This window comes from Colossoma macropomum, unplaced genomic scaffold (assembly GCF_904425465.1).
Source record: "Colossoma macropomum unplaced genomic scaffold, Colossoma_macropomum, whole genome shotgun sequence".
Classification (NCBI taxonomy): Eukaryota; Metazoa; Chordata; class Actinopteri; order Characiformes; family Serrasalmidae; genus Colossoma; species Colossoma macropomum.
The window spans coordinates 24718682-24733688 of NW_023494788.1; the positions used below are offsets into that span (position 1 = coordinate 24718682).

At 41.3% G+C, this 15007-nt stretch overlaps 2 protein-coding genes across 6 annotated transcripts in view; one reads left to right on the forward strand and one right to left on the reverse strand.

Annotated features, from left to right (window-relative positions):
* Positions 1–244: 244 nt before the first annotated feature.
* LOC118807083 (zinc finger protein 260-like) lies at positions 245–7761 on the forward strand. 3 transcript variants are annotated; one of them, XM_036568887.1, is made up of 3 exons: positions 245–379; positions 1435–1518; positions 4840–7761. In XM_036568887.1, exon 3 carries the CDS (start codon positions 4866–4868, stop codon positions 6651–6653), a length of 1788 nt encoding a protein of 595 aa, XP_036424780.1. In that variant the 5' UTR covers positions 245–379; positions 1435–1518; positions 4840–4865; the 3' UTR covers positions 6654–7761. The 3 variants fall into 3 exon arrangements, with proteins under 3 accessions (XP_036424780.1, XP_036424777.1, XP_036424779.1); XM_036568884.1 differs by lacking the exon at positions 1435–1518 and adding an exon at positions 2169–2259; XM_036568886.1 differs by lacking the exon at positions 1435–1518.
* Positions 7119–15007, reverse strand: part of slc43a3b (solute carrier family 43 member 3b) — a 32972-nt gene continuing 25083 nt past the window's right edge. For all 3 annotated transcript variants that reach the window (XM_036568889.1, XM_036568890.1, XM_036568888.1), the window contains exons 9-13: positions 14724–14867; positions 14515–14622; positions 11271–11457; positions 10589–10712; positions 7119–9116 (exon numbers count right to left, since the gene is read on the reverse strand). In XM_036568889.1, the coding sequence (XP_036424782.1) occupies positions 8997–9116; positions 10589–10712; positions 11271–11457; positions 14515–14622; positions 14724–14867 (683 nt within the window). In that variant the 3' untranslated portion in view covers positions 7119–8996. The remainder of the gene's footprint in view (positions 9117–10588; positions 10713–11270; positions 11458–14514; positions 14623–14723; positions 14868–15007) is intronic.

Below are 15007 nucleotides of genomic sequence, written 5' to 3' on the forward strand. Positions count from 1 at the left end.
TAAATATTACGACTTTTTATCTCGAAATATTATGACTTTTTTCTCTCGAAATAGTACGACTTTTTCTCGTAATATTACGATTTTATTTTCGAAGTCCACTATTTTTATTTTTATTAACAGTGGCCCTAAAACGCCGTCGTAGGGGTTTTAGACTCAGAAAAAAAATTCAGGCAATCTGGCAACCCTGTAACGTCTCTTCATCCACACCAGTAGGGGCAACAGCCCAGTACGTGCTGCTCAGCGCAGGGCGGCAGAAGAAGACAAACAAACGCTTCAAACAAACAGTTTCTTCGATTCCTTCAAACCTTTCGGCAGCTAACAAACACACTGTGGCGACCAAAACATTAAAAAATCCTGCAGAAAATGATGCACAGATTTTGTGAGTAGCAAAAGGCGACATTAACGTTACAGGGAAATATCAGGGCTTCCTGTTTTGGGTTGCAGCCGCGCAGGAACAGTGAGAGCCGTGTTAGCAGGCTAACGTTAGCCAGCCAGGACCGACCGACAGACATGCTGACCGGAACGTTGTTGTTTGTTGATTGTTGTTGTTTATTCCTCAGCCCAGTAAAGCTCCTGGACACTCAGTCACTTCATTTTAATTAGATTGAGCGGACAGGTGGCCGTGCTAATGATGCAGTCTAACGGCGATAGATGTCAGTTCAGCTAACGTTGCGCGCAAACGTGGCTAATCCCTTTATTTATCGCCCTGAAGGGCTGTTTGTTATTAACGTTATCTGAATTAATCATACTCGTTATTTTTATAATGGTTTGATTGGATGAAAAAGGTAGTTTAACCATTTTTCTAACAACTAACTAACCTTTTCAACTCATTGAGACCACCAGTGGTTCCAAAACACACTTCGTCATATTCTTCATAACTTTCATATTTCATAAGCTACATTCTAAAGGTGGGGGTCGTATGAGAGCTGTAACTGTCTTCTTTTCAGTCAAATAGAGGGGTGATGTAATTTTAAACCCTTATAATAAAAGAAGCTGAACTCAATTTTTATGTCTACTGAAAGTCGACCCATTTTTCCACAAATCTGGGCTATAAACTATAAACAGATGGCGTCTCTTCAGTGATCTACTCTGTAAAAATTACTTTTATAAAATAATACAAAGAGCGTCTAAGATTTTTGGCTTTCAGCCGTAAACTGTAAGAATATAGCAATATGTGTATCATAAAACACATGTTCTGTTGATTTGATGGGAGCTTTTACCAAAAAAGAAAAAAATAGATAAATAAAATAAAAAGAAAAATGTAATTTATTTACTGCAGTTCCTGAATAATTTGCTGTACGATTTGGTCATGTAAATTCAGATGTACAAACCAAAAATATACCCTGCAGAATAAGAGGTTTAAGTAATATAAAAATTATTGCACACATGTTGTGTCCAGGAATGGAATAACATTACTTTTTTTTTACTGGACAGGAAACCAAAATTTTGGACAGGTGGCAACCCTAGTGAACACTCAAGGGAGGGCGTTTAAAGGGGAGCTCCACCAATTCTTCAAAGGTTCCACACAATCAAATGGTTAACATGTAAACAAAGCCATTAAGAAGGTTTGGTGTGAAATGCTCAGTTCTGGAGAAACTTAGAGTCAGAACTGTTCACAGTGTTGGTGATAGGAACCAGACGTCTGAAGCCTCTGAAAGCTCCTTATAGAAAGCTATTACATGTCATGGTCATAAAGACACTGACTGATGCCCAATACATTGTTTTATAACAGTTTTGTGATAAAGTTTTCATCCATCTGTAGCGAGGGGCACATGCAGGGTGTTCTAGGGCAACATAGTCTCCGAAGAAAACTTTTTTACATAAAAACATACATGTACATATAAAAACTTAGAAGACATGTAGTTTCACATGCCCCTGGTTCCTATCACCACCATTGTAACGAAATCTGAGTCTGTAATATTCTCTACAATGGATCATTTCATATCACAAAACTCCCGATGACTTTATTCGCATCGCAACAAAGGAATTATGCAAAAACTTTGAAAAGTCGGTGTAATTCCCATTTAATCATGAGGGAAAATTTCATTCAAGGTAAACATGACAGGCTCACCCTCAGAGGCATCCTGCTAGTCATAGTCAGTTCTCCCAATGAAACTAAAGAAGCTGTCATATAATGTATATTTGTTATTTATTTTTTTCCGATGAAGAATATGGCCCATTTTGTCGCTAGGGACTCAAATCCTCGGTCCCTCAGGATCTCCCTCATGCAGCTGAGTAAGAGGGAGCTCCATAAATACGGTAAAAGGAGCCAAATAAGTGAGCTCCCATGTATCATATGACAATAGATCCTTTTTTTGTGATTGGTTTCTGTCAGTGGTGTATTTTTATTTATTTATTTTTTGTTATTGTGTAGTAGGGTTGGGCGATATGACAAAAAATAACATCGCAGTACTTAAACATTTTCACGATACTCAATATGCATCACATTGTTTTGTTTTTCATGAGGTATGAGAAGTTGGAACAGTCAAAATAGAACCAGCTAAATGCATCTAGTACGCTGATTTTTATTCTCTGTTTCAAAGGGTGCGCTGCACTCAATCCAATTAACCAGAACCAATTAGCTGTCGTATAGAAAGATGCACTTGTTTATTGTACTGTACGATGTATAAAGTATTGATGATAACTACAATATATCCAGGAAAGTATATTGGGATGTAATTTATCGTGTTAACGATAAATACCATTATATTGCCCACCCCTGTTCTGTAGCCTATTGGAATTGGTGAATGCTGTGGCCTGCGTTGCATTGCCTAAACCCACTGGACTTCATTCATTTTGGATAGATCACAGTATCACAATATCAGATGAGCTTGCATTAATGAAATTATTGACCCCAAGCCCTCTGAGTGCTGGTACTCTGTGCTATAAGAATGACACAGATGGCAGCTCAATTTGATTTTCCCCTTTAAATCTCTTTAAAAGTGAACCTTGTTCAGGTTTGGGAACGTTAACCAGACACAAATCAAACCTAAGAAAATTTCTGATTTTATTCTCATTTCATATACTTTCTAAACAGTCTGAAGCACCTGACAGTGTAACCCATATTGCACTTAGCTGTCAGCTGCTTGGTACCAAGTGCAAAAAATGAAGTTTAAAAACGAAAAACAAACTGCTGAACTGTGATAATGCTCTTTTATGGGCATTATGTCATGCATATAGTGTTCACATCTATAAAATAAATCACTACTGAAAAGCAGTATCATGGTATGTCAGCATCATGGTATACGAATGTATTGCCCAGTGCTAACTTTAATAAGGCTGATATTAAAGTTAAAACATCAGCCATGTTAATCTTGTTAAAACATTGTCTCCTCACCAGCAAATAAAAACGGATTATGGTATTGAATTTTTGCCCGACAACAGATTTTCCCCTCTAGTTCATGCTGTAGTTAATCAAATTCTTAATTAAAACTGCTTCCAGTAGGCTCTGCTTGAACATTCACCATGATTTAATAAGATGTGCATGACCATAAATAAACACAGGTCCTTATTTCCTGGAGAAAGAAAACTCTCTCAAAGAAAAATGTAGTTTTCTCAAGTACGTAATTGTAATTCATTACCATTTAACCAAGCAGTCATTGTTTAACAGTGTATGTACCTGGCTTGGTTCAAAGTATGTAATTTATATATATGTGATTGTTAAAGTTGTCACCAGCTTCAGTCATTTATTAGTGAGAAAAAACAAGTCATCATCATCACATTATGACCACCTCCTTGTTTCTACACTCATTGTCCATTTTATCAGCTCCACTTACTATATAGGTGCACTTTGTAGTTCTACAGTTACAGACTGTAGTCCATCTGTTTCTCTGCATACTTTGTTGGCCCCCTTTTACCCTGTTCTTCAGTGGTCAGGACCCCCATGGACCCTCACAGAGCAGGTACTATGTGGGTGGTGGATCATTCTCAGCACTGCAGTAACACTGACGTGGTCTTGGTGTGTTAGTGTGTGTTGTGCTGGTCTGAGTGGATCAGACACAGCAGTGGTGCTGGAGTTTTTAAACACTCACTGTCCACTCTATTAGACACTCCTACCTTGTCAGTCCACCTTGTAGACGTAAAGTCAGAGACGATAGCTCATCTGCTGCTGCAGTTTGTGTTGGTCTAGTCCTTCATCAGTGGTCACAGGACGCTGCCCACAGGACGCTGTTGGCTGGATATTTTGGTTGGTGGACTATTCTCAGTCCAGCAGTGAAACTGAGGTGTTTAAATCTCCAGCAGCTCTGCTGTGTCTGATCCACTCAGACCAGCACAACACACACTAACACACCAAGACCACGTCAGTGTTACTGCAGTGCTGAGAATGATCCACCACCCAAATAGTACCTGCTCTGTGAGGGTCCATGGAGGTTCTGACCACTGAAGAACAGGGTAAAAGGGGGCTAACAAAGTATGCAGAGAAACAGATGGACTACAGTCTGTAACTGTAGAACTACAAAGTGCACCTATATAGTAAGTGGAGCTGATAAAATGGACAATGAGCGTCGAAACAAGAAGGTGGACATGATGTTATGCCTGATCGGTGTATATGTCCAAGGTATGTCACATTTTTCTGTCTTACATATTTCAGCAAGATATAATAGGATCACACGTTGTAAGGACATGCTATAATCATATTTTTCATGCCAGTTCATCTGTATGCATGCAATTGGTGTGGTATTTTTTCTCATATTCATGCATTTATCTGTTTATGTATGCATGTATTTTAGGAAATATTTTAATTTTGGCAGTGTTACATGTACTAAGATAATTTGTCATCAAAGTGGCATTTTTCTCAATTTAATTTTAGCTCTGTTTTCTTTTTTTCTCCCTTTTAAGCTCCCCTGCTTACAAGTGATGATGACATGGAATCAGATGATGAAGCTCTTCAGACTCCACTCTCTCCAGGCAAGAGGCGGAAATGCAACAAACAAATCAGTGGAAGTCCTGATCACGATGATGACAGTGTGTCAGGTGAGGAAAGGTCCACTGAAATGCACAAGGACCGTCCATTGTGGACACATAGCTACCTGAGCCCAATTGACAGTGATGTAGATGATGGTTCCTTAAAGCACCGGAGAAGAGGTGGCCCTAAAAGTGCTAAACGACAAACAAAGAGTGCACAACAGGATGCTGGAAGTGCTGAAGTGAAGGAGAAGCCTAAAAGAGGACATAAGGCCAAACAGATTAAGGGTTGTAAATTCATCAGCCCGGCAGAAAATGAATCTAGGTCAGAAAGCGGTGTTTCAAAAGTGCCACAGAAGAAAAGAGGTCGCCCAAAAAAAGTAAAGCAAGCTGAGAATGTATCAGAGAGCTCAGACCAGGAATCCAAAACCAATGCCAGTAGAAAAGAAAAGGAACAGAACCATAAACAGACCAATAAACATATCCCAACAGAGACTGCTTCTGACCCTGAAAATGAGGTCGCTGCCAAGAGGGCAAAGAAACAGAAAGCACAGACCTCCAAGAAGCCAAGAGGACAGCGTAGCACTGCTCCAGCAAGCGCTGCAACACCAAACCACAGTTTGTCTGGCTTGGAGGACACAGCAGGGCGTCAGAAAAACAAATCGTCTGTCCAGAACTTTGAAAGAAGTTCGGACTTGGAAGATGACGGATCAAGAGGTAGTAGCCCTGGGCACTCGGATAAACATACTGATGACTCTGGTAATGAAGTAGAATCAGCCTCATTGAAACAGAGTTGCAAAAAATTCAGAAAGAACAGAAAAAGCAGTTGGGGTCTTAAAGACCCTTCCAGTTCCTCCGAGTCAGAGGATGACGAGAAGAAGCAGCGCAGGAAAAAAACGAGCAAGGGAAAGAGGCTAGCTTCAGGGGACTCTGATTTCCTGGAGTGGCCTATAGGTGGTTCCTCAGCCAGGCCGCGCGCCAAGAAAAACGAGGTAAGACAGCGCAAGCCAAAAGGTCCAATTGAGTGCAAAATATGTGGCCGGAACATCAGATGCAAGGCCATAATGGAGAGGCACATGCTCACCCACACTGGCGAAAAACCGTTCGAATGTGATGAATGTGGCAGACGCTACACCAGCAGTTCCAACCTGCGCATCCACCAGCAGAGCCACACTGGCAAGATGGACTACTCCTGCGAAGAATGCGGGCAGAAGTTCACACACCTACCCTACCTGAAGCGCCACCTGCTCAGGCACTCGGGCAAGAAGCTGCACATATGCGACCAGTGCGGCAAAGGCTTCATCCAGAAGTACCACCTGACGCGCCACTTGCTGGTGCACTCGGGCAAGATGCCCTACGCTTGCGACAAGTGCGACGCCAGCTTCAACCGCACAGACTACCTCAGCCTGCACATGCGCAACGTGCACCTGAGTGAGTGCAGCGAAAACGACATCAAGCCCGAGGTCAAGAGGCCCTACAAGTGCGACGTGTGCGAGAAAGCGTTCGCCACACGCACCACCCTGGAGGCGCACGCACGCGTGCACTCGGGAATTAAGCCTTATTCATGCAACATTTGCCAGCGCAAGTTTAAACAGTCAAGTCAGATGCACTCGCACATGCGCACACATTCGGGAGAGAAGCCTCACTCCTGCAACTTGTGCGGAATGAAGTTCGCACGCAGAAACTATGTTAAGGTCCACAAGGAAAAGAGGCATGCGGCTAAAAACGACTCTCCGCAAAGTTCGTGATCTTTCATTCACCGTTCAAGAAGGCGAGAATATTACTTCACAGACAACCTTTATTAATGTATTTTGTATTTTATTTTTTATTTGATACTTGGCACTTGAAGATCAGTATAGTATATATGTCAGTGGACATGCACAGACAAGACAAAGCGGCCTCAGCTTTGCACCTTGACAGTGACGATCTGTTTCTGTTTTTATCATGGATCTCTCATTTTGTTAGCCTATAAGTTTTTCATTGGAAATTAGTCCATGGGATAGTATTTATAAAAACATCGGTTTTCTCTTTGATCACCTTTTTGGTTCTGTCAAATATTCCTTTCAAAGATTTCCTTCGTAAATTTTACATTTGCAATTGCAGACTCTTTCTTTCTTTCTTTTCCTTAAGAAAGTGCTGAAATGTTAGATTAAGCTCTAGCAGTACAAACTGATATTGGTGTAAGTTAGTCAAGAAATGAATGTACTTTAAAATTCAAATTTTATGAATAATATTTTTATTCATATATATTTTTAAAATAATACTGAAAAGCATCACAGTGTTTGGAATGTAAGGCCGCTTGTGCCCTGCAGAGGGCAGCACACTCATGTTGCTACATGCCAGTTACATGGGAGAAAGCTTGCACTTTCTACACTGTATACATTTATGAAGAACACTTCAATGGGTGTGTGCAAACTATGTTTATATTGTTCATACCGCTGTTGTCGGAAGAAAACCTCGTATCTCCATTTTTGTTGTTTTTCAGTTTTTGACATAATTTGAAAATACATGTTGGCCTTTATATTGTGTATAAATTTCATGATGAATGGACCAAAAGAAACGGCCCAGAATGACTTGGAAAAAAGTCTGGTTCCATTGACTTACATTAAACGTAAAGTAGTTTTTTTCCTTCTCCTGTAAAGTTTTCATTTTCAGAGATACAAGGTTTCTTTTGACAACAGCAATATATTACTTTATAATACATATCCCAGAATACACTATACGGCACACTGTTTAGTAGCCATTGTATTGGTTAGGACCCAGTGGTTCTTACACCAGACCTCTGGGACCTCCAGCTTGTTGACATTTTTTCTCTATCCTTATGTGTTGCAGTTTAGGTTGTTGCAAAAATATGGACCTTCTTGAGGGTCCCTGAGGACTGGTTTGAGAACCACTGCTTTAACCCAGAGCCTAGGCCCTAGGGCAGGGAAAACAAACAGTATGTACAGTATCAGGGCCCAGGACTGACTTTGGGAACCTCTGCTACCTGCGTCAACACAGATCAACTTATGGGCTGAATTTAACAGCTGCTCTGGTCCCTTTTAAGTCCTGCACTCGGCTTAGCCCAGTGGCCATCAACCCTGGTCTACTGTCCTGGGAACTTTAGTTCCAAACTGCAGTGAACATGCCAGTTAATTAGCTGGAGCAGGTGTTGCAGATTGTGGTTAGAACTAGACTCTGCAGGATGGTAGATCTCCAAGACCAGGGTTTGTGACCACGGTCGTAGCCTGTGTGTTGGCTAACTGGCCTTAGATGTTCAGCAGTGGCTGAGAGGTGGAGTGTGTGGGGTAGGGGCTTAACGTTATGCCCTATGCCAGTGCTGTCGAATCTTATCCGCAAGAGGCTGGTGTGGCCAGGTTTTAATCCCAAATGAGCACTTAAATCCTCTTGTTAAATCAGTTGGTCACAGTCTCTGAACAGCTGATCAGAAAGTTGGTCAGAATGAAAACTGGATAAGATTGGACTGCTGTATGCCCTCAAACACAGTGGTCTCGAAACCGGTTCCTCAGGGACCCTTGGGTGATCCACATTTTTGCTCTGTTGATATGTATTTGGAAGCTAGGTTGGAGCAAAAATGTGGACCCCCCGAGGGTCTCGAGGATTGATTTGAGAACCACCGCTCTAAACCAGGGGAGCTCAGTCCTGGTCCTGGAGATCTACCACCCTGGAGAGTTCAGATCCAACACACCTGTCTCACACATTCAAATGCCTCTGAAGGCCTTGATTACCTGGATCAGGTGTGTTAGATTAGGGTTGGGGCTAAAGTCTGCAGGGTGGTAGATCTCCAGGACCACGACTGGGCACCCCTGTTCTAACAGAATGAAAAAATTCACATTGTAAAAAAATTGGTTTTGCAAGGAACATACATTCTCATTTGTGCAAAGCAAATCAGGTACGAATAAACATACAAAAATAGCTTAATCATTGTTCATATTCAGTCAGTACTGTAGGTAACAAATGAAACCAATTATAAGACACTAATGCTACTTTCTATATGAATGCCGACTGGAATGGTTTAACATTTATTTTGTGATTTACTGGAAAGCAAGCAATACTGGAGGTTAAAATAGCATTCCCTTGTTGAGGTGGTCCTAAGAGGAGGTAGGGTTGTTGGCCTTGTTCCGTTCCACTGCTTGACGCCGGCAGTGCAGGTAAACGAAGAGGGGGTGGATAAAGGCCAGGCAGCTCAGGATGGTCAGAGCAACGTTTACCTAGAGTACAGGCAAATGCATCACTTGCAGAGGCAGCACATTCTTTGGACAATAACAGCAGCAAGTTCAAATTTAAACAGGTTAACTTTTAATATGACTCTATGTCCAGTTCAGTAAGGCTGATATGTAGGGCTGGGTAATATAAGGATATTGATTATTATGCTCTAATATACTTTTTTCTGAGCATCAACTTCTGCCAGTTTTATTACAAAGAGGATTAGCATAGTTTGTCTCAGTATTTTTAAAAGGTGGACTAAAGGTTCTTTTTGTAGTTAACTTATCAAACCTGTGATATACTTTGCTTATCCCTATTGATACAGTACGCTGAATGACCTGACTAGATGGATAGAACTTTATTGATCCTGAAGAGAAATTGCTGTGTTTCAGTAGCAAGACATATAATTGCACATAAACTTACATATACTATGCAGAAAATAGAAAATAGACATAAATCTAGACATAAGTTAAAGTACAGGAGAAATAAAAGTATATCTTTTTACATATTTACATGGCATATGAGACTGATTTGTTGTATTTACAAGACAGCAGGCACTGAATGGTATGAGGTAATCTAAAAGCACATCATATAGACCTAACTAACTCTGAGTTGCATCAATATTACAGTGTAAAGTACATAGTGAAAGTGTCATTACAGTAGTAGTTATGATATATTTCACAGTGTGTATTAACAGGAGAGGTGATACAGTGATGTGGTTCAGCTCAGTTCAGACAGCAGGAGATCAGTACCATCTCTGCAGTAAGGAGACTCGTTGTCGAGCCTTATAGCAGTGGGTACAAAATATACATATAGCATATACATTATAGCAGTGCCTTCCACCCAATGACAGCTGAGTTTGCATGTTCTGCCCGTGTCTGCGTCGGTTTCCTCCCACAGTCCAAAAACATGCAGTCAGGCCAATTGGACGTGCTAAATTGCCCCTAGGTTAAGTGTGTGTGTGTGAATGTGTATGTGTCTGTCTGCCCTGCGATGGACTGGCGACCTGTCCAGGGTGTATCCTGCCTTCCGCCCAATGACAGCTGGGATAGGCTCCAGCACCCCACCGCGACCCAGAAGGATAAGCGGTTTAGATGATGGATGGATGGAATATAGCAGTGACAACAAAGGAAAAGTTATGTTTTATGACTATCTGTATGCTATCTGTTATTTTGGGCTCATGAAATTTTAAAAGAGTTGCTAAGGGTCCAAAATGAGGCAGTAAGACTGAAACTGAGTTTTAGTGATAATTTGTTGTGGTGGGGATTAATGAGTAGAACATAACTCAAAATTCAGATGTCAGATATTTTTGCGCTTTGCAGGAACGTGAACACATTTGGGAGTTTTTTTTTTTTCCATGGCAGTGATGGGAAAGTCGTGACCCAGCCTCGATAAGCAAATTCTTTAGAACTGTAATGCATGTGTGGGTGAGACGGAGAAGACGACGTCGCGTATGCTATGTGTGTGACTGACTCACAGCAAAGGGGTTTCCACCCAGAGGTCCATTGATGAGAGCGAAGCAGGGATACTGCAGGAGTGACACCACAGCTGAGAGAGCCATCACTGTTCCATACAATTTCCCAAAATGTGCAGGAGGGAATCTGTGCCCACACAAAACATTTAAAGCGTTAAGTTTGGTGAAGAAGCAAATTTACATGTATTTACATGTTTTTATCCAGGGAAGGTGTTGTAAGTTAAGGGTGCTGAAATTTTAGGTGGAATATGTTGTTGATGCTGTGCCAAATTTAAAAAAATATTTTTAGATAATTACATCAAATGCATTTATCTAACAAATGTCATTGTAATTACAACAAATGTTGAAAGTGGCTTGGCTCACTGTAATAAAAATGCAGTGTTAAGCTAAAGTACTACATACTGCAGACTTAGAAAATGTATAAATAAAACATAAAAATACAAACTCCGCCTTAAAACAAAGACAAGTAGGTTTTCACTGCACTCAATTTATTTAATGTTTAAATGATTTTTAGCAGTGCCACTCCCACAATCTGGGGGTGCTATGGTCCCCTCAGCATTCCCGCTTTCTACCTCCATGCTCTAATCACTAACAATGGACAAAAGTATTGACAAAATTCATCACATGACCAGTGGTCACACCTTCACTGACTAAAATTTGGGCTCGTTTGTTTGTGTGAACTTACGCCATGCTGATGAAGGCGGCATTGCCTCCGTAGAGGAAGGACCTGTTGAGGACTTGCAGGATGAAGGTGAGGTACTGCAGGGGTAGGAGAGGAATGGCAGCACACAGGGAGAACAACACACACTGCAGCACTGTCACAAACAGAGACAGTACGGCTGCCTTCAGGTCTGCCTCAGTCTCACTCTGGCCTGCAGCATGAATAAAACCAGAAAACAGAAAGAAAAGCTGTGGTTTTTGGGATGAAAAGGAAAACCATTAACTGCATTAATGTGTGCATGAGTGTTGGCGGTTGTATTAAAGCAGTGGTTCCCAACCCTGGTCCTGGAGAACCCCCTGCCCTGCTCATTTTAGTGTTTTTTTTCCTGCCCACAGCACACCTGATCCACCTGATCAGTCACTTAACCAGCCCAAAAAAACACGAAAAACAAGCCAACATCTCTGACCATCAAATATAAGGTTAGGAAGGTAGCAGTAAGAAAAACACCGATCAGGCATAACATCATGACCACCTCCTTGTTTCTACACTCATTGTCCATTTTATCAGCTCCACTTACTATATAGGTGCACTTTGTAGTTCTACAGTTACAGACTGTAGTCCATCTGTTTCTCTGCATACTTTGTTAGCCCCCTTTTACCCTGTTCTTCAGTGGTCAGGACCCCCATGGACCCTCACAGAGCAGGTACTATTTGGGTGGTGGATCATTCTCAGCACTGCAGTAACACTGACGTGGTGGTGGTGTGTTGGTGTGTGTTGCACTGGTCTGAGTGGATCAGACACAGTAGTGCTGCTGGAGTTTTTAAACACCTCAGTGTCACTGCTGGACTGAGAATAGTCCACCAACCAAGAATATCCAGCCAACAGCGTCCTGTGGGCAGCGTCCTGTGACCACTGATGAAGGACTAGTGGATGACCAACACAAACTGTGCAGCAGCAGATGAGCTATCGTCTCTGACTTTACATCTACAAGGTGGACTGACAAGGTAGGAGTGTCTAATAGAGTGGACAGTGAGTGGACATAGTGTTTAAAAACTCCAGCAACACTGCTGTGTCTGATCCACTCAGACCAGCACAACACACACTAACACACCACCACCACGTCAGTGTTACTGCAGTGCTGAGAATGATCCACCACCCAAATAGTACCTGCTCTGTGAGGGTCCATGGGGGTCCTGACCACTGAAGAACAGGATAAAAGGGGGCTAACAAAGTATGCAGAGAAACAGATGGACTACAGTCTGTAACTGTAGAACTACAAAGTGCACCTATATAGTAAGTGGAGCTGATAAAATGGACAATGAGCATAGAAACAAGGAGGTGGTCATAACGTTATGCCTGATCGGTGTAAGTAATAAGTAAGAAAACTGACATTTAGTAAATTTCACAAAGTGTGGTAATTAGAGATACTATAGAACTATAGGATGCATGATACTATGGAGGCTGCATCGAGTTTTAGAATCACACATGTTTAAAAACAGCGCTTCTAGGTTTGGTTTGAATGCACATATCATGTGATGAGGAATAAACGAGGCCTCAGAATGTGTAAGTGTGCCACTGAACTCTGGAACTTTGACACATTGACACCTCGGCCGAGTCAGTCATCTGATCCCAGATCCCCGAAGGGCCTGACCACAAACAGATAGTTTAAAAGTAATTCTAACACATCATAGCTCAAGTGTTTTAGTGAGAGAAGAGATAGCATAATACTTGTAAGCCAACATTAGTTCGCTGTGAACTGGGGAGACTGTGGAGGTGAATCAATAAAAGAAGTCACCTTAGAAGTCACTCAGCATGGCAGAATTTTTAAAAATAAAAATGATGAAAAATTAAGATAGAGTGGTTCTCCTCCTGTTTCAAACCAACTACGAGTTACAGCACAATCACAGTGACATGCTTAGCTGTTCAACCACACCCTTACAGTTAACACACAGCCTACCTTTCGATAATTGTTAATAATGAGATGCATTAGATTCGGACTGGAGGTAAAACTTGCAGAGTTTTTTTGTTTATTTGTTTATTTTTAATATCCCCATTAGCTGCTATTCTTCCTGGGGTTCAGTAGACATACTATACACTACAAAATAGTTTTTGTTATACAAAATAACAATCAATGAAACACAGGAAAAAAACAAAGAGAGAAACAAAACACATGTAAAATGGAAAATAACATAGGGGGACAATTCAAAACATAAAATAACAGTAGAAAGAAAAGGTTATTTGGGATTTCTTACAAGAAACTTAACCGAATCTATTCTGATCTACATCCCTGACCACTAGACCCTACCCCACCATAGTGTTGTTCTAACTGTCAAGAACCTATCTACATATCTGATCTTTAAATTCATTAAACAGTGTTTAATGATTGTGTTTGAATATTATTTTGCCCTCAATTTCAGACAGTGAGACTGGTAGGGAATTCCACTCCTTTACAGCTCTATAAATTACTGTTCCACACATGTAGTTAGTTTTTGCTCTAGGTCATTTAAAATACTTTTTTGTGGTATATCTTGTTATATTAGTTTCTCTACCTTTTAAATGCTCCAGTTGATCATAAAGATCTGCTGGATATTTTTGTTCATAAGCATTTTTAATACGTCCAGCAAGGCTCTTCTACCCTTAAGCATTCAATTCAAGTTCTAATGCATTTTATTTATGCTGGTTCTATACGATCATTGTAATGTAATTGTTGCTGTCTTATTTAGAGGCAGCAGGATCTACAGGAGGAGGGTTGGTGACCTCTGCATAGCAGTATATGGTCAGAATGACCAAGATAAAACGGATGGCCAGTAGATTACACTAAAGAAATAAGTGTGAAATGTTTTGAAAACTCACAGTTTTTCAACACAGTTGCTTTGAACACTTCAGTGTTTCATGGGGTTTTGTTTGCCCATCAAAACTAACATAAGCTGTGACTAAGTGCATTAGTTTGTGTGTTACAGTACAAACAAATCTACCAGATTAAGAAGCTGCAGCTGTCCTCCCACAAGGTTTTACTCACCCTCAACTAAAATTGAGATGCTGATTGGTTAGGCCGCTGAATGTCATTGTCTGTTCATGCATATAGATCAGCAGTCTGTACAGTTTAAGAAGAAGTGAATTGACTGTACCTGTCGTACAGCGTCATAACGCACATAATCAAGTTTAGTTAGACACCAAACATGTCTTGGCTGATCAACTACATTTGGGAAAGGAGACCTGACGTCATTCTAAACTGTCCTTTAAGTGTGTTTGTGTTTTCCGATCTGACCTGCTTCTCTTGGTTTTCTTTTGTGGCGGTCCATGATTAGTCCGTTCCAGGGGGCACACAGTATCCCACACAGCTGGGTGATGGCGAACGCGTTTGTGTAAGTGCTCACTGGAAAAAAAGCCATGACAGAGATACAGACATGATCATGAGCCTGTGTTGGTATGTGTGTGTGCACATGTTGGCTTCTCCATCCGTGTGTCTGTCTGTACCAAGGCCAGGGTCTCCAGCTGTGAGGCGGTTGAGCATAGGGTTGAGGGTCCCGATGAACAGGTAATGCCTCAGCTGCATGACTGACAACCACAGCAGGTGCCACAAGAAGAACCAGGAGAGGATGCAGCTCTTGAAGCTTCGCTCTGAAACATGAAAACAACATATAGAGTACAACAGAGCACATCTGCACACATGAAAACATGCATGTTAATCAGAAACTATAGCCTAGTTCACACCTGTCATTAATATCCTGGGTGATACAATCGTGAGTGGTGATACATGC